Below are 19,023 nucleotides of genomic sequence, written 5' to 3'. Positions count from 1 at the left end.
ATACAAGGATACAATGTATAATGATCAAATCAGAGTAACTGAGATATCCATCACCTCAAGTATTTATGATTTTTGCTGTGGTAGGAACATTTCAATTCTACTCTTTTGGTTATTTAAAAATATACATTATTGTTAACAATAGTTGCCCTATTGTGCTACTGAAGACTAGAACTTATTCTAACAGTATTTTTGTATCCATTATCATGCACTCTTCCTCTCCTATTAATACCGTCCCCATTCCCCTTCTTTCCCTCTAATAACCACCATTCCACTCTCTATCTCCAAGAGGTCAAATTTTTTAGCTCCCATGAGTGACAAAATGTGTTTTTTTGTGCCTGGCTTATTACTTTTAATACAGTGCCCTCCAGTTCTATCCATGTTGTTGCAAACAACAGGATTTCATTCTTTTTAGGGCTGTATAATATTCCATTATATATCTATATCTATATATATTTATAGATACACACACATTTTCTTCATCCATTTATCCATTGATGGACACTTAGGTTGATTTTGTATCTTGGCTTTTCTGAATAGCACTGCAATAAACATGAGAGGGCAAATATCTCTTATATATACTGATATCTTTTCTTTTGGACCTATACCCAGCAGTGGAACTGCTGGATCACATGGTAGCTCTATTTTTATCTTTTTGAGCAATTTCCATACTGTATGTCCTTCATAGTGGCTGTACTAATTTACGTTTCCACCAACAATGTATGAGGGTTCCCCTTTCTCTGCATCCTTACTAGCATCCATTATTGCCTGTTTTTTTTTTTTTTGGTAAAAGCCATTTTAATTGGAGATAATATCTCATTGTAGTTTTGATTTACATTTCTCTAATGTAGTGATGTTGAGCATTTTTTCATACACCTGTTGGCCATTTGTATGTTTTCTTTTTAGAAATGTTTGTTGAGATCATTTGCCCATTAAACATTGTTATAGTTATATTTTATTTTTTTAAAAATTCAACTTTTGTTTAGATATGGGGGTGTATGTGCAGGTTTGTTACATCGGTATATTGCATTTGCCCACTATCAAATGGGATTATTATTTTTTTTTTCTCTGAGTTGTTTGAGCTTTTTATATATTCTGGCTATTAATATCTTGTCAGATGGGTAGTTTGCAAATATTTTCTCCTTTTCCGTGGATTGTCTTTTCACTTTGTTGATTGTTTCCTTTGCTGTGCAGAAGCTTTTTAAGCTTGATGTGATACCATTTATACATTTTTGCTTTAGTTGCCTGTGCTTTTGATGTCTTACTTATCTTTGCCCAAATCAATGTACTGGAATGTTTCCCCACTGTTTACTTCCAGTAGTTTAATAGTTACAGATCTAACATTTAAGTCTTTAATCCATTTTGATTTGATTTTTGAAAATGGTGAGACAGGCATTTAGTTTCATATCCTTAAATATGGATATCTAGTTGTCCCAGGACCATTTACTGAAGGGGCTGTTCTTTCTCTAATATATGTTCTTGGCATCTTTATAAAAAATAAGTTGACTGTAACTATGTGGATTTATTTCCGGATTCTCTATTCTGTTCCGTTGGTCTCTGTGTCTGTTTTTAAGCCAGTACCATGTTGTTTTGGTTACTATAACTTTGCAGTATAATGTCTCCAGCTTTGTTCTTTTTGCTCTGGATTGCTCTAGCTATTCAGGGTCACATGTGGTTCAAGATAAATTTTAGGATTTTTTTTTTTCTTTTCTATTTCTGTGAAGAATATCATTGGTATTTTGAGACGGGTTGCACTGAATCTGCAGATTGCTTAGAGGTGGTTTAGACATTTTAACAATATTGATTCTTCCAATACATGAACATGGACAATCTTTCCATTTCTTTGTGTCTTCTTCAATTTCTTGCATCATTATTTTATAGTTTTCATTGTAGAGATCTTTCACTGCTTTGGTTAATTTGATTAATTTCTAGGTATTTTATTTGCAGCTATTGTGCAGGGGATTAATCTCTTGATTTCTTTATCAGATTGTTTGCTGTCAGCATATAGAAATGTGACTGTTGATTTTGTATCCTACAACTCCACTGAATTTATCAATTTTAACAGTTTTTTTCTAAATATAAGATTATATTGTCTACAAACAAGAGCAGTTTGACTCCTTCCTTTCCCTTTTGGATGCCTTTTCTTTCTGTTGTCTAATTGCTCTGGCAAGCATTTCCAGTACTATATTGCATAACAGTGGTGAAAGTGGGCATCCTTGTCTTGTTTCCAGAATTTAAAGGAAAGGATTTCATTTTTTCCCCATTCAGTATGATACTAGCTGTGGGTTTGTTGCTGTTTATTATGTTGAGGTATGTTCCTTCTATACCCAGTTTGATGAGAGTTATCAAAAAGAGATGTTGAATTTTATCAAACACTTTTTCAGTAAGTATTGAAATGATCATATAGTTTTTGTCCTTCATTTTGTTAAAGTGTCAGTTATTGACTGCATATATTGAAACATCCTTGCATACCTAGGATGAATCCCACTCGATCATGATGAATTATCATTTAAATGTGCTGTTGAATTCAATTCACTAGTACTGTGCTGAAGATTTTATATCTAGTTCATCAGATATATCGGCCTGTAGTTCTCATTTTTTGTTATGTCTTTCTTTGGTTTTGGTATCAGGGTAATACTGGCAAGTCTGGAAGTATTTTTTCCTCAAGCTTTTGGAACAGTCTGAGTAGAACTGTTATTAGCTCTTCTTTCAGTGTTTGGCAGAATTCAGTAGTGAAAACACCAGGTCCTGGAGACTTTTTAACTACTGCTAGGAGTAAAAAGTACTTTTTACTACTGCTAGGAGACTTTTTACTACTGTTTCCATCTTGTTAATGTTGTTGTTCTACTTAAGTTTTGGATTTCTTCATGGTTCAATCTTGGTATGTTTTATGTGTCTCGGAATTTATCCATTTCTTCTAAGTTTTCCAATTTATTGTATATAGTTGCTCATAATAGTCTCTAAAAATATTTTGAATTTCTGTGATATCCGACGTAATGACTCCTTTTTCATCCCTGATTTTATTTATATGGATATTCTCTCTTTTACAGTCCAGCTAAAGGTTTGTTGATCTTGCTTATCGTTTCAAAAAACCAACTTTTTCTTTCATCAATCTTTTGTACTATTTTTAGTATCAATTCATTACTTTCTGCCCCAATCTTTATCATTTCTTTTCTTCTAATAATTTTGGGTTTGGTTTCTTCTTGCTTTTCTAGTTATTATTTATTTTAAAAATTTGTATAAATGTAAGGGGTGCAAGTACAATTTTGTTACATGGATTTACTGCACAGTGGTGAAGTCTGGGCTTTTCTTATATTCATCACCTGAATTATGTACATTGCAGCCATTAAGTAATTTCTCACCATCTACTCCCCGCCCATTCCCCACCCTTCCAAGTCTCTAATGTCTATTATTTCACACTCTATATCCATATGTACACATTATTTAGCTCCCACTTATAAATGAGAACATGTGGTATCTGTTTCTGAGTTGTTTGCTTAAGATAATGGCCTCAGTTCTATCCATGTTGCTACAAAAGACATGGTTTCATTCTTTTTTAAATGTCTGAACAATATTCCATTGTGTATGCATACACCACATTTTCTTTATCCGATCATCTGTTGATGGACACGTAGGTTAATTCTACATCTTGGCTATTGTGACTAGTGCTGCAATATACACACAAGTCAGGTATGTTTTTTATGCAATTTCTTTTCCTTTAGATAGATACCCAGTTGTGTGACTGCTGGAACTAATTCTTCAAGACACACTGTTAGGTTGTTTATTTGAAGTTTCTATACTTTTTGGATGTAGGGATTTATTGCTACAATCTTCCCTCCTAGTACTACTTTTGCTGTATCCTTTAGGTTTTGGTATGTTGTGTTTCCATTTTCATTTGTTTCAGGAAAATTTAAAATTTTCCCTTTTTTCATTGACCCAATGGCCATTCAGAAACATAAGGTTTCATTTCCATTTATTCATACAGTTTCCAAAGTTCCTCTTGTTATTGATTTCTGGTTTTATTTCACTATGGTCAGAAAAGATACTTGATTGAATTTTAATTTTTTGAATTTTGTGAGACTTGTTTTGTGGCCTATCCTTGGACCAATATCCAAGGATATTTGGTCTATCCTTGAGAATGTTGCATTTGTTGAGGAAAGAATGTGTATTCTACAGCTGTTGGATGAAATGTTCTACAGATGCCTATCAGGTGAAAGTTATTTTTAATCAACAATGGATTAATAAACATATAGGTTTACTTATAATATTTTATATAGATAAAATTATATATATATATATACACATATATAAATCAATATTTCAGAGACAAGGTCTTGCTCTGTTGCCCAGGCTGGAGTGCAATGGTATAATCATGGCATCATGGCATCATGGCTCACTGAAGTCCTGACCTCCTGGGCTTCTGTCCTCCTGCCTCAGCCTTGTGAGCAGCTGGGACTACAGGCTCACAACACACGTGGCTAATTTTATATTTTTTTGTAGAGAAGAGGTCTTGTTATGTTGCCCAGGCTGGTCTTGAACTCCCAGCCTCAAGCTGTCCTCATGCCTTGGCCTCCCAAAGTGCTGAAATTACAGGCATAACCCACTACACCCAGCCAATTTTTTTGTTTTAATTTCGAACACAGTAAATATGGATATAAGCAAACAAAATCTCTTTGGGGTCCTCCAAAAAAAGTGTGGAGTTTCTGAGACCAAAAAGTGTGAAAACTGCTACTGCAGGCCAAGATTCCTGGCTCTATTAGTCTGAGTAATCTTGCCAGGATACCTGTAGCCCAGTTCCTCCCTGTCAGTCTCTCTTAGGGCTTTGGTTATGTATAAATATTAGAGCTAGGGTAAAAAGCATAAATCTATGCTGCTCATAAAGTTAAGAAAATTAGGCCCCATTACATTTTTTCTAGCTAAACATTTTCAACCTATTTAAGCTTAATGTTAAATAATTTATATAAATGGAACAGTAGTATACTATACCTGCGGCGTCCTAAGAAAGGAGAAATCAGGTTGTGGCATTCCAACAAGGGAACAAATTCGAGAAAGTTCAGTTACTGGTGTGGATACAGGAGGGATCTGGCTGGGGGCAGGCCAACACACATTGTCCATAGACTGAACATTATGGTACTCATGAGCACTGTGAGGCTTGTTCACATAAGATGCTACCAAAAAAGAGAAAAGAGTCTATCTGTATTAATAAAATACTATCTCAAATTATGAACTTATTGTAGGGTTTTATAGAAGAGCAAGCAGGAAACTGCTAAAAAGTGAAGTGAATTGCTCAAGGCCACCCATTATTAAATAACAGAATCAGGATTTCAGGTGCCTCTTGTTCCAAATCCTGGACTCTAGCAGTACAATCTCCCATCCAAGTGACTGTCAGCTTACCTTCAGTGGCCCTCTGGTCACACACCTTATAAATTTGGTTGAAAAGCCTGAGAAATTCAGTTAGATGCTATAGAGCCACCAACTGCATTAAAAAGATGAGTCTTCCACGAAGCACATATAAAGAACTATTTAGTACTTCCTAAAATTATTGCGACTTCAGTAAAGGTTTTTCAATGAGTATAACTGATTAATGATAAATTAAGATAAAGATTTTAAAATATGATAAGTACCTAACTGCCAAAAATTAAAACTTTGAGCAGCTAATGACTACATGGTACTGTTACAGGTAAAAGTTGAACAAATAGCTTTCTTGTTTTGCAGAAGTAAGAAGAGAAAAATAAAACAACAAAATAATGAATAAACAAATGGCTTTCTTGAGCTGAAATATAATTAATCCTTAAGTTTTGAAGTTTTGGCTTCCATCTCAATTCTTGCAATTCCGCCTTGCATTCTGAGACACATGGATGAATATTTTTGTTGCTCTGAAATATTAAAAGTTTTTTTTGAAATTGTCTTCTAAGTGTTTTTATATGGAAGATAATTTTAAAATTCTGAGTGTTCACATTCTTTATGATTAACAAACTCACTAACAGAACGAGAGCATACCTCATTGAAGAATTAATTAATATATTCTTGCTAATATAGATTTAAAAAGCAGTTAAGTGGCTTGCTCAAAGTCACGGAGCCAGTTAGTTCTATAACAGGGGGTGGATTCTGAGCTAGTGATCCTAAGACTCTAAAGCCTATGAGTTTTATTTATTTTTTTTCCTATACTGAAACAAAGTAAAACTTGTTTTTGACAATGGGACCATCTTTATCTAATTTTGTCTTAAAATTTATTTGGTTCTATTTTAGGAGAGCGTCTGTCACTATAATAAATAATCAGTTTCCTAATACTTTTTGGAATTTTTAATTAATTATCATTGAAATATAAATGGGACAAGGTTCTGCTTTTATTCCAGGTTTTTTTTGTTTTTGTTTTGACAGAGTTTTGCTCTTGTTGCCCAAGCTTGAGTGTGATGGCACGATCTCGGCTCACTGCAACCTCCACCACCCGGGTTCAAGCGATTCTCCTGATTCAGCCTCTGAAGTAGCTGGGATTACAGCTACTTGGTGGCACCTGCCACTACGCCCGGCTAATTTTTTGTATTTTTAGTAGAGAAGGGGTTTCACCATGTTGGCCAGGCTGGTCTCAAACTCCTGACCTTAGGTGATCCACCCGCCTCGGCCTCCCAAAGTGCTGGGATTACAGACGTGGGCCACCACGCCCGGCCAATTCCAGGTTTTGATCTTTAATACACTTAGATCTGCTTATTCAAAAATGTTTTTCACTTCTCTGAGAAACTTCTGCCCACATCCACTTTTGTATCAGTCATTCTTCCTGGCTGCCTTTGGCAGATCATTACACAGATAAAATGCTAAAGTATAAGGGTAGGAACAAACATGGCGGATATTTACTGAAATCTAGTTATGTGCCACATGTTATGTTATAGGCTTTACAGACTTAAGATTATGACACACTTTCCTATATCTAACTCTATTAATTATTTTTAATCGATTTTGTAGATTTTTCTATTTTTACAACGGTTATTTTAACATATTAGTATCAATTATTAGCACCTACAATGTGTTGGACATAGTGCTAACTGCTTTATATTTATACATGTTATATAACTGTCACAAGTAATTTGCAATGTATTATTTTATAAATAACAAACAAGATTTCAGAAAAGTTAAATAATGTATTTAAGTTACATGATCATTTTTAAATTACTGAGGACAAAAGCTAGAATGTGCAAACTTTTAAAGGTTTGGATGTCTACAGAATGAATATCTATAACACTACAATTAAGTAATCACAAGAAGACATTTAGTGACTGTAGATCTACTGGTTACATGGTTATATTATTACTGTTCTTTTTTTCTTTTCTTTTCTTTTTTGAGACAGGGTCTGTCTCTATTGCCCAGGTTGGAGTGCAGTGGCATGATCTTGGCTCACTGCAACCTCCACCTCCTGGGCTCAAGCAATCCTACCATGTCAGCCTCCCCAGTAGCACAAGCCACCACACCCGCTAACTTTTTTATGTTTTACAGAGATGGAGTTTCTGCCATGTTACCCAGCTGGTCTTGAACTCCTGAGCTCAAGTGATCTGCCTGCCTCAGCTTCCCAAAGTTCTGGGATTACAGGCATGAGCCACACCTGGCCAGTTACATTATTATATAACTGAAACAAGTATAAAAATTATAGTTTTCAGAATAAAAGTAGTTTTGGGCCAGATGTGGTGGCATATACCTGTAATCCCAGCACTTTGGGAGGCTGAGGTGAGAGGATTGCCTGAGGTCAGAAGTTTGAGACCAGCCTGGCCAATATGGGGACACACCATCTCTCAAACAAACAAATTAATTAAAATAAAAGTAGTTTTATCTTTAAAAGTACCCAATAAAAAGAACCAAATGAATTTTTAAAATGATATTATTGGTAATAGTATTTAGTTTACTTACCTAATTTCTTACTTTGTTTGGGCTGAGAGGGTAATCCATATTCATCTCTTCTAATAGAGGAAACAGGGATTTCATTACCAATCTGTTTCATTTCATTCTTACGGTCCACAGTGTTAGAGCCATCAATTTTTAGAATTTCTTTAAGCATCCGTGTTCCCTTCTTTTTGAAAATGATTCACATGGAGATGGTGAGGGTGAAGAGAAGAAAGTCAACATTAGAGTTATAGAACTTACTGATCTTTCTTGGAAAGAATTCCATTGTTAAAAATTAAGACACTAACTACATTCAGATAGAAACTGAAAAAAACCCACCACCCACATTTCTGATATAGAAATGATACTTATCCTCCTGCTTAACTTTTACCCCAGTTACCTAGTAGCAATGTTTGAAAAGCAGGGGAATTGTGGTCTAAAGAGAAAAAGTATGGCTAAATTGCCCAGGGCAGCCTGGCTTCCTCACAAGATGACAATAATGATGTAACATACCAGCCTCCACGAGGGAAGTGTTTGAACACTTGCATGGGATATGTCTGCATGGTCAACAGTCGAGAAATTACCATAGTAAGAAAGTTCCTAGAAAATACGAACCATGGCAAATGATTGTGGTGACAAATGCTCTTCACTTGGAGGCTCCCCATGATGAGATGACTGTACTTCATTTTCTTTGGAGATATTCAAAGATGCTAAAAAGTTCTCAATTCCAGAATTAGGCTAAAAGAATAAATATTTTGGGCATGAAGATGAAAGTATAACACAAGAACACACAAAAAGCTGAGTTTTATATACAAAAATGGTCATTCAATTTCACTCAATCATCTTCCCAGGTGTTAAAAGTTTGGGAAGAGAATTTGAATAAATAGTTTTTTACTGTAACAATAGCATTTGGATAACCAGTCACAACCTTTTGGGTTTCTGAGACTTCTGGACTTTCATTTCTCTTTGATAGCTTAATATCATATTTGGTAGGCCCTTCCAAAGTCTACAAAAAAAGTAAGAATAAACTTTTTGTGCAAATATATTTGTAGTTAACATGTAATAGTGTTCTAAATGAATTGTTGCAAAAAATTTTATGTGCTATTTTCCCTTTTATATCGTAAGAAAAGGGTGCCTATAAACTTGGATGGGGAAAATTACACCTTTATCTTCATTAACCTCTAAATTAGATTTAGCATTTCCTGCAATTATGAATATAGGCAACAAACCACTTACATGGTCTGCATGTTTGTATTCCCCCAAAATTCTTCTGTTAAAATCCTAACTCCTAATGGGATCATATTAGGAGGTGGGGCCTTTGGTAGGTAATTAGGTTTAGATGAGGTCTTCAGGGTGCAACACCCATGATGGTATTAGTGTCCTTATATGAGAGAAAGAGAATAGAGCCCTTTCTCTCCATCATGTTAGAACATGAGAAGACACATTATCTGCAAGCCAGAAAGGGAGACCCCACCAGACAATGGCACTTTACCAGATTCTAACTGTATTTCAATATAACTGGTTTTCTTTTAAATCTTTTTAGCATTAAAGACATTATTCTGCTAGTGCCTTGATCTTGGACTTCTCAGACTCCAGAGCTGTGAGAAATAAATGTTTATTGTTCAAATGTACCTAGTCTGTGGTATTGTTATTACAGCAGCCCAAATCAACTATGAAAACCACAACACTGGTGATTCTAATTGTGTATCAGTATAACTGGTTTTCTTTAAAACCGTATGTATTTTATTTTAGCATTAAAAATACTGTTCTGAGAATAATAATGGCTTCGCCAAAAGTCCATGGGCTTCACCAAAGATGTCTATTGCACAAAAAGTTTATCAATCCCTTTTCCAGAAGAAAGGAAATTACAGTATAAGTTTCAAAAGGAGAGGGCCTTAAAAGTCAAGTAATTAAACCGTTTACTGGTATCTAAACATTAATGGGTTCCATTTACCACCTGTTATGTTCCAAATATTTAGCTAAGACACTGTTTATAAATTTAATATATTACTATAAGAGATCAATTTAAAAAAAATATATATTAAAATATGACAGGCATACAGAAAAGTACACATCTAACAAATACACATGTCAAATTTTTTTAGATCAAAACTTTGTTATTCTTTCATTATAAAATGTATACAAAATCCTTGTAAACAGCAGAGACTATATAAAGTAAAATATAAATGATCTCGGCTTCCCCCACACCAATCTAATTCCACAGAATTTAGCCTAAGTTTGCCATTTTGTTCCATGTACTTCAACTGTATATGTAAACATATATTTCCATATTATATATAAGTGTGTGTGTAAATATATACATATAAAAGGCCATATATATGTCATATATATGGTATATATGTGTGTGTATATATATAAGAACATATATATGTAAGACCATACACGTCTGTGTGTGTATATATATATGACCATATATATATGTCTATGTGTATATATAAGACCATATATAATGTCTACGTGTGTATATATACGTGTGTACACACACACACACACATACCAAAGACGATATATACTGGGAGCAACTACAAGGGATTAATTTTTTTTTTTGAGACAGATTCTCACTGTTGCTCAGGCTGGAGTGCAGTGGCACAATCTCAGCTCACTGCAACCTTTGCCTCACGGGTTCAAGTGATTCTCCTGCCTCAGCCTCCCAAGTAACTGGGATTACAGGCACATGCCACCACGCCCGGCTGATTTTTTTGTATTTTTAGTAGAGACAAGCTTTCACCACGTTGGCCAGGCTGGTCTTGAACTCCTGACCTCAGGTGATCCACCCACCTCCCAAAGTGCTGGGATTACAGGTGTGAACCACCGCGCCTGGCCAAGAGATTGATATTTTTATCTCCACTTAAAGATGAGAAAATTGAGACTGTGAGAGGTAAAGTGAATTGCTCAAGGCCACCCAACTATTAAATGAGAGAATCAGGACTTCAGGTGCTTCTAGTTCCAAATCTGGGACTTTAGGTGTACAAACTCCCATCCAAGTGACTGTCAGCTTAACTTCAGTGACCCTCTGATCCCATACCTTATAAATTTGGTTGAAAAGGTTTAGAAATTCAGTACAATGCTACAGAGCCACAAATTGCATTAAAAAACTGGTAACCAGAAATTTGATTTTAAGGAAGCTTACCTGCTTATTGGACATTTTTTGGGACCAACACTCAGCTTTAGGACTCTTACCCTCTTCTTTAACTAGAGACAAGAAAACAGAAATTTTCATAAATGGAAGTATTTACTGCACAATTAAAACTACCAAATATTTATAATAGCAAGGCACTGTGTTAAAAACTCAGATAATTTTAAAACACAGTCTTTGAACTTAAGGAATTTATAATATAGATAAGGGGGAGAAGAGACACTTAGATAAGAGTAGTGAAAATGGAAAGGTGGCATCTGAATTGGGCCTCGAAGGATAGTAGGTTTCTAAAGGGCAGACTAAGAAGTTAAGTACTCCAGGCAAAGGAAATAGTGGGAAAAAAGACATGGAAGCAGAAAGTTAAGGAGTAAAGTGAAGCTTAAGAGAACTAAAAAAGCAGGTTAGAGCCTTAATTTGCAAGTTACTGAAGACTATGCTATTATATTAAGTTGGCAGGCAATGGGCAGCCAATAACAGAGAGTTTTTGAGCAGGTAGTAATCTGATGAAAACTGTGCTTTAGGATGATTAAAATATGGCAATAGCCTATTGGCTAGATAGAATAATAATACAAGACCAACGCAGGCAGCTATTTGAATAGCCCTGTTAAGGGGAAATTGCGGGATGGTAGGATAAACGAAAATAATGAATTTGAAAAATTCTAGGATTCAGCTAATGACAGGATGTGAAGATGAAGGAGATAGCAAAGGATGAATCTGAGAGATTACTTTCATAGGATTTGGTAAATGACAGAATAAGAAGATGAAGAATACGAGGGGCATGAGGTAGATTTGAAGAAGCACAAAAAACATACTTTGAAATTATTGCATAATATTCTATTATACTGGATATACAGGATTATATAGATCTACTATAACTTATTTTTACCACTTTCTATCACTAGACTGTTCATTAAGCCAGCCTGGAAAAATAAAAAGGTGGGTGGAAAGAGAAGAAGAAAAAGGAAGGAAGGAAGGAAGGAAGGAGGGAAGGAAGGGAGGGAGGGAGGGAGGGAATATTAAAAAAGAAAGACTGAGGAAAGAAGCAGGGGAAGGGGAATAGTGAGGAGGGCATGGGAGGGAGGGAATGCGATCAGAGACAGGGGAAGGAAGCACAAAGGGGAGAAGGAAGGGTGAGAGAGGAATAGAGAAGGGGAGGAAGGGGAGGAAAGGAAGGTAATGGAGGTAAGGAAGAGAGGAAAGGAAGAAAGTAATCTTATGAAACAAAGGAAAAGAAAATGTGAGCTGACATGCCTTGACAGTGAATATTTGTTGAGACATACACAAAAGAAAACTAATTGAAACTCCGCATAACTCAAATCGTTTACATCATTTATGTAAATATTAATTTGAAGAAAAATTAAAATCCATTTGAATATAACACCTTTATGCTATATTTATCATTATCAGATTACAGGGACATTAATCTGTATTTAACTTAAAGAGTAAAATAAACCAAAATAACATATAGATACTGGTATTAAAAAAGGTATAGCAGTTACCAAACTGAACCAAAGTTAAAAACCACAAAATTTTTTTGAAAACAGCTTTTTAGAAAAATGTTTAAAAGATTTTACTACCTATAATATACAGATAAATAAAGTGTCATGCATATATAAAATATAGTAAGTTAGACTCAGGGCTCTGCACTTGATATTTCCTCTACTGGAAAGTTCTTCAGCCAGCTTTGCACAGTTCATGCCTTCCTGAACCCTTTATTAGGGTCTCTGCTGGAATCTCATCTCCTCAGAAAGACCTTTCTTGTAAACCCAATTTAAAAGAGCACCCCGTCACTCTATCCTCTTAATCTGTTTTACTTTTCATCATAGCACTTATCATTACTTCAGATTATGAGATTTACTGTTTACTTGCTTATTATCGGTTTCCATCTTAGAGTGTAAACGCCATTATACTCTAAGAGGTCAGAAAATCTGTCTTCTTTTTCAGTTATATATCCTCAGCATCTAGAACAGTGTCTTGTACTCAATAAATAAACGAGTTGATTTATTGAATCAATAAACGAGTTGATTTATTGAATCAATAAACGAGTCATAATTTGAACATAAAGAATAATTTTCTGATATTTGGAAATACTTTGGTCAAGGGAAGAGAAATAATTACTACAGGATGAAGATTCTCATTCCTGACTGTGCCTGAACACAGTAGACACTACTGAATAAATTTAAAGAGTATAAATATATAAATTATGTAAGAGAGAATATTAACAAAATATTTGCACCTATTTTAAAGAAAAGCCTGTAATATAATTTGGAGTATATAATAGGTAAGTGTTTATAAGCAGAAAAGTAACTGGATCACTCTAAGATTTATCTCAAGTAGTTAGGGAAGGGACATCAGCAAAAATGTCAGAGTAAGAACCTCCAGAAATTCTCTCCTCCATAAAAGCAACAAGAGAATGGGCATAAATTAGCAGAATTCATATTTTCAGAACCACAGAAGTTAACCAAAGGCTTGCAGCAATCTAGGGAGTGTTTATTCAAGAAAAAAGGCAGTGGGAACTTGAGTACCTGCAAGCCTTGCCCCCATAGACTGAAGTGCTTTGGAGCTCTAAATAAACCTGAAAGGCTGTCAAGGCCACAAGGACTATACATCCTAGTGCTGAGTTGGGCTTGCAGCCTTGGATTTGCTAGGCATGTGACTTACTGAGACTCTTGCTGGGGCAGCTAAGGGAGTGCTTTTGCCACCACTCCCCCAACTCCCCCAACCCCAGGCAAAACAGCTTGAGGCTCCAAAAGACACCCCTCTCTGAGGAAAGAAAACGGAAGAGTAAAAAGGACTTTTGTATCTTGGATACCAACTCAGTAAGGCTTGTGTCAGAGTCATGAGATCCCATTCCAGGCCGTAGCACTCCTGGATGACATCTCTAGACATGCCCTGGGCTAGAAGGGAACCTACAGTCCTCAAGGGAAGAACCCAGTCTTGGCAGGATTTGCCACCTGTTAACTAAAGAACCCTTGGGACCGAAACAACCAGCAGCGATACCAGGTAGTACCCATATGCCTTGGATGAGACTCTGATATATGCTGGCTTCGTAAGAGACCTAGCACATGCCCAGCTGTGGTGGCTATGCTGAGAGAGTCCTACTTGAGAAAAACAGAGGGAAAAGTAGAGAAGATTTTCTCTTGCATCTTAGGTACCAGCTCTGCCAAGTGGGACAGAGCACTAAGTGGGCTCTCAGGGTCCCCAATTCCAGGGTGTGGTTTAGATGGCATTTCTAGACCTGCCTTGGGCCAGAAGGAACTCCACTGCCCTGAAGGGTAAGTCCCAGGCCAGGCAGCATTTATCACAAGCTGACCTAAGAGCCCGTGGGCCTTAAGAGAACATTAGCAACAGCCTAGCAGTACTCCCCATGGGTGTGTGGTTGGTGATGGCCACAGGGAAATACTCCTCTGCCTGCAGAAAGTGAAGGGAAGAGTGGGAAGGGTAATGTCTCAAGGTTTCAGGGCCAGCTTAGCTGCAGTACAACACAAGGTAGATTTCTAAGGTTTTTAAATCCAGTCCCTATCTCCTGGATGGCACCTCAGGATCTACCTGGGACCTAAGGGAACACATTTCCCTAAAGGGAAGGACACAAGCCTGGCTGGTTTCACCATCTACTGATTATAGAGCACTAGGATCTTGAGTAAACACAGGTGACAGCTGGGTATGGTGGGCTGCGGGCGAGATCCAGTACTGTGGTGGCTTCAGGTCTGACCCAGTGGTGGTGGCCACAGGGGTACCTGTGTCACCCCATCCCCCAAGCCCAGGTGGCTCAGAAAGAGAGAGAGAGAGACCCCACTTGTTTGGGAGAAAGTAAAGGAAGAGAACAAGAGTCTGCCTGGGAATCTGGAGAATTCTTTTGAATCTTCTCCAGGACCAACAAGACGGTACCTCTGATTCTCTAAGAACCACAGAATTATTGGGCTAGAGGTGCTCCTTAATGTAGATACGGCTTAGATCACAAAATCCAAGTCATTTCAAATACTTAGAAAGTGTTCCCAAGAAGGACTGCTACAAACAAGCCTAGACTTTGAAGACTATGAGAAGTATCTAACTCTTTAATCCCCAGACACCAACGAATGTCAACAAGCATCAAGACCATCCAGCAAAAAACATAACTTCAACAAATTAAGTAAGGCACCAGGGACCAATCCTGGAGAAACACAGATATGTGACCTTTCAGACAGAGAATTCAAAATAACTGTTTTGGTCACGTGCATTGGCTCATGCCTGTAATCCCAGCACTTTGGGAAGCTGAGGTGGGAGGACTGATTGAGCCCAAGAGGTTGAGCCTGCAGTGCGACGTAATAGTACCACTGCACTCCAGCAACAGGGCAAGACCCTGCCTCAAAAACAAAAACAAAAAATAAAAACAAACAAACAAAATCCCCAAATAGCTGTTCTGAGGAAACTCACAGAAATTCTAGATAACATAGAGAAAGAATCAGAATTCTATCAGATAAATTTCACAAAGATATTGAAATAATTAAAAAGAATCAAGCAGAAATTCTGGAGTTGAAAAAAGCAACTGATATACTGAAGAATGTATCAGAGTCTCATAATAGCAGAACTGATTAAGCAGAAGAATTAGTGAGCTAGGCCAGGCACGGTGGCTCATGCCTGTAATCCCAGCACTTTGGGAGGCTGAGGTAGGTGGATCACCTGACATTGGGAGTTCGAGACCAGACTGACCAACGTGGAGAAACCCCGTCTCTACTAAAAATACAAAATTAGTCAGACGTGGTGGCGTATGTCTGTAACCCCAGCTACTCAGGAGGCTGAGGCAAGATAACTGCCTGAACCCGGGAGGCAGAGGAAGCGGTGAGCTGAGATTGCACCATTGCACTCCAGCCTGGGCAACAAAAGCGAAACTCCATCTCAAAAACAAACAACCAACCAACCAACCACACACACACAGAAGACAAAAGAAAACAGAATAAGAAAGAATGAAACACGTCTACAAGATCTAGAAAACAGCCTCAAAAGGGAAAATCTAAGAGTTATTAGGCCTTAAAGAAGGTAGAGAAAGAGGGGTAGAAAGTTTATTCAAAGAGATAATTTCACACAACTTCTCAAACCTAGAGAAAGGTATCAAAATCCAAGGACAAGAAGGTTATAGAATACTAAGCAGATTTAACCCAAAGAAGACTACCTCAAGGCATTTAATAACCAAACTCCTAAAGGTCAAAGATAAAGAAAAGATCATAAAGCAGCAAGAGAAAAGAAACAAATAACATACAATGGAACTACAATACATCTGGCAGCAGACTTTTCAGTGCAAATCTTACAGGTGAGAAGACAGTGGCATGACGTATTTAAAGAGCTGAAAGAAAAAAATTTTTATCCTATAATAGTATACCTGACCAAAAAAAAAAAAAAAAAAAAAAAAAATCCTTCAAACATGAAGGAAGAATAAAGACTTTCTCAAACAAAAGCTGAGGAATTTCATCAACATCAGATCTGCCCTACAAGAAATGCTAAAGGGAATACTTTAATCAGAAAGCAAAAAATGTTAACGAGCAATAAGACATTATTTGAAGGCACAAAACTCACTGGTAACAGTAAGTACACAGAAAAACATATACTACAACACTGTATGGTGTGTTATATTATTATAACTGATGAACCAATGAAAAATAATAACTGACAACTTTTCAAGGCATAGACAATATAGTAAGATATAAATAGAAACAGCAAAATATTAAGTGGCAGATGAAGTTAAATTACAGATTTTTTATTAGTTTTCTTTTTGTTTATGCAAGCAGTGTTAAGTGTTAAGTTGTTAAAAATAATGGGTTATAAGAGTATTTGCAAGACTCATAACTTCAAATCAAAAACATAAACAGATACACAAAAAATAAAAAGCAAGAAATTATATCACACCACCAGCAAAAATCACCTTCACTAAAACGAAGTCAGGAAAGGACGAAGAGAAGACCAAAAAACAACCAGAAAACAAGTAACAAAATGGCAGGAGGAAGTCTTCACTTGTCAATAATAACACTGAATGTCAATGAACTAAACTCTCTAATGAAAAGAATTGTCTGGAATAAAAATTGAGGCATGAAAACTACTCGTGCAACACTAACCCTTGACATGTCAGGGTCAGGATGTAGAGGGAAATAGCCCTTTCTTCTATAAATACATCTCACTCCCCTTCTCAGCAAGAAGACCACCCTCCATGGGCTTTATTAAAATTTAATCACCATTTTGAATTGGGCTTATTGTAATTATGTTTGTAGACAATAAATCCTTTTCTCTCTCTTTTCAAAAAAAAAATAAATAAATAAAAATAAAAATAAAAAGGAACTGAAAAGTGTGCTTTATATATATGCTGATAAATACCATAATAAAGTCCTGCTGTCAACTTAAAAAAAAAAAGACACACAGTAGCTGAATGGATTAAAAAAAAAAAAGAAGACCCAATCATCTGTTGCCTAACAGAAACACATGTGACCTATAAAGACACATGCAGACAAATAAAGGGATAGAAAAGTTATCCAATGTCAATGGAAACCAAAATGGAGCAGGGGTTAGCTATACTTATATATTAGACAAAATGCATTTCAAGACAAAAACAGTAAGACACAAGGAAGATCATTATATAATGATAAAGTGGTCAATTCAGCAGAAGGATACAACATCTGTATAAAAACAATTGTAAAAAAATATATATCCAACACTGGAGCACCCAGGTATATAGAGCAAATATTATTGGCACAAAAGAAAGAGATAAATCCAAATATAGTAATAGCTGGAGACATCAACATTCCACTTTCAGCATTGTACAGACCTTCCAGATGGGAAATAAACAATATTTGGAAAAACCTGAAGACTCCACCAAAAAACTATCAGAACTGATAAATTCAGTAAAGTTTCAGGATGCAAAATCAACATACAAAAATCAGTAGCATTTTTATATGTCAACGGCAAACAATCTGAAAACGATATCAAGAAAGTAATTCCATTTACAATAGCTACAGATAAAACTAATTATGTAGGAATTAACCAAAGAAGTACAAGTTTTCTACAATGAAAACTATAAAACATTGATGCAAGAAATTGAAGACGACACAAAAGAAGAGAAAGACATTCCAAGGTTCACAGACTGGAAGAATCAATATTGTTAAAATGTCCTATTACTCAAAGGGATCTATAGATTCAATGCAATCCCGGTCAAAATACCAATGACATTCTTTACATAAATAGAAAAAACAATCCTAAAATTTACATGGAACCACAAAAACCCCAGAATAGCCAAAGGTATTCTGAGCAAAAAGAACAAAACTGGAAGAATCACATTACCTGACTTCAAATCATACTACAGAACTATGGTAATGAAAACGGCATGGCACTGACATAAAAACAAACACACAGACCAGTGGAACAGAACAGTGAACCCAGAAATAAATCCACACATCTCATTTTTGACAAACGCACCAAGAACATACATTGGGGAAAGAATAGCCTCCTCAATAAATGGTGCTGGGAAAACTGGATATCCATGTGCAGAAAAATGAAACTAGACCTCCATCTCTTGCTATATACAAAAATCAAACTGGATTAAAGACTTAAGTCTAAGCCTAAAGTATGACACTACTAACAGAAAACATTGGGGAAGCTCCGACACTGGACTGGGCAAAGATTTCTTGAGTACTAGTCCCCCACAAGCACAGACAACCAAAGCAAAAATAAACAAATAGGATCACATCAAGTTAAAAAACTTCTACACAGCAAAGGAAACAATCAACAACATGAAGAGACAATACACAGAATGGGAAAAAATATCTGCAAACTATCTATCTGATACGATGGATAATAACCAGAATATATAAGGAGATCAGACAACTCTCTAGGAAAAAAATCTAATAATCTCATTAAAAAATGAGCAAAAGCTTCAAACAGACTTTTCTCAAAACAAGAGGCATAAATGGCAAACAGGTATATGAAAAGGTGCTCAGCTGGATGCGGTGGCTCACGCCTGTAATCCCAGCACTTTGGGA

General features: G+C 36.2%; 1 protein-coding gene across 8 annotated transcripts in view; it reads right to left on the bottom strand.

Moving 5' to 3' along the window:
- Window positions 1–19,023, bottom strand: part of XRN1 (5'-3' exoribonuclease 1) — a 136,670-nt gene that overhangs the window by 17,085 nt on the left and 100,562 nt on the right. For 4 of the 8 annotated variants that reach the window (XM_009201582.3, XM_009201581.3, XM_003895004.5 and 1 more), the window contains 4 exons: window positions 11,018–11,079; window positions 8,482–8,604; window positions 7,894–8,053; window positions 4,984–5,165 (listed from right to left, as the gene is read on the bottom strand). In XM_009201582.3, the coding sequence (XP_009199846.1) occupies window positions 4,984–5,165; window positions 7,894–8,053; window positions 8,482–8,604; window positions 11,018–11,079 (527 nt within the window). The other 4 variants (XM_017955816.3, XM_003895005.5, XM_021934771.2 and 1 more) reach the window with 4 other exon arrangements.

This window comes from Papio anubis, chromosome 2 (genome assembly GCF_008728515.1).
Source record: "Papio anubis isolate 15944 chromosome 2, Panubis1.0, whole genome shotgun sequence".
Classification (NCBI taxonomy): Eukaryota; Metazoa; Chordata; class Mammalia; order Primates; family Cercopithecidae; genus Papio; species Papio anubis.
Note: the sequence above shows the minus strand (reverse complement) of the source record. Positions and strands in the feature narration are given on the sequence as shown.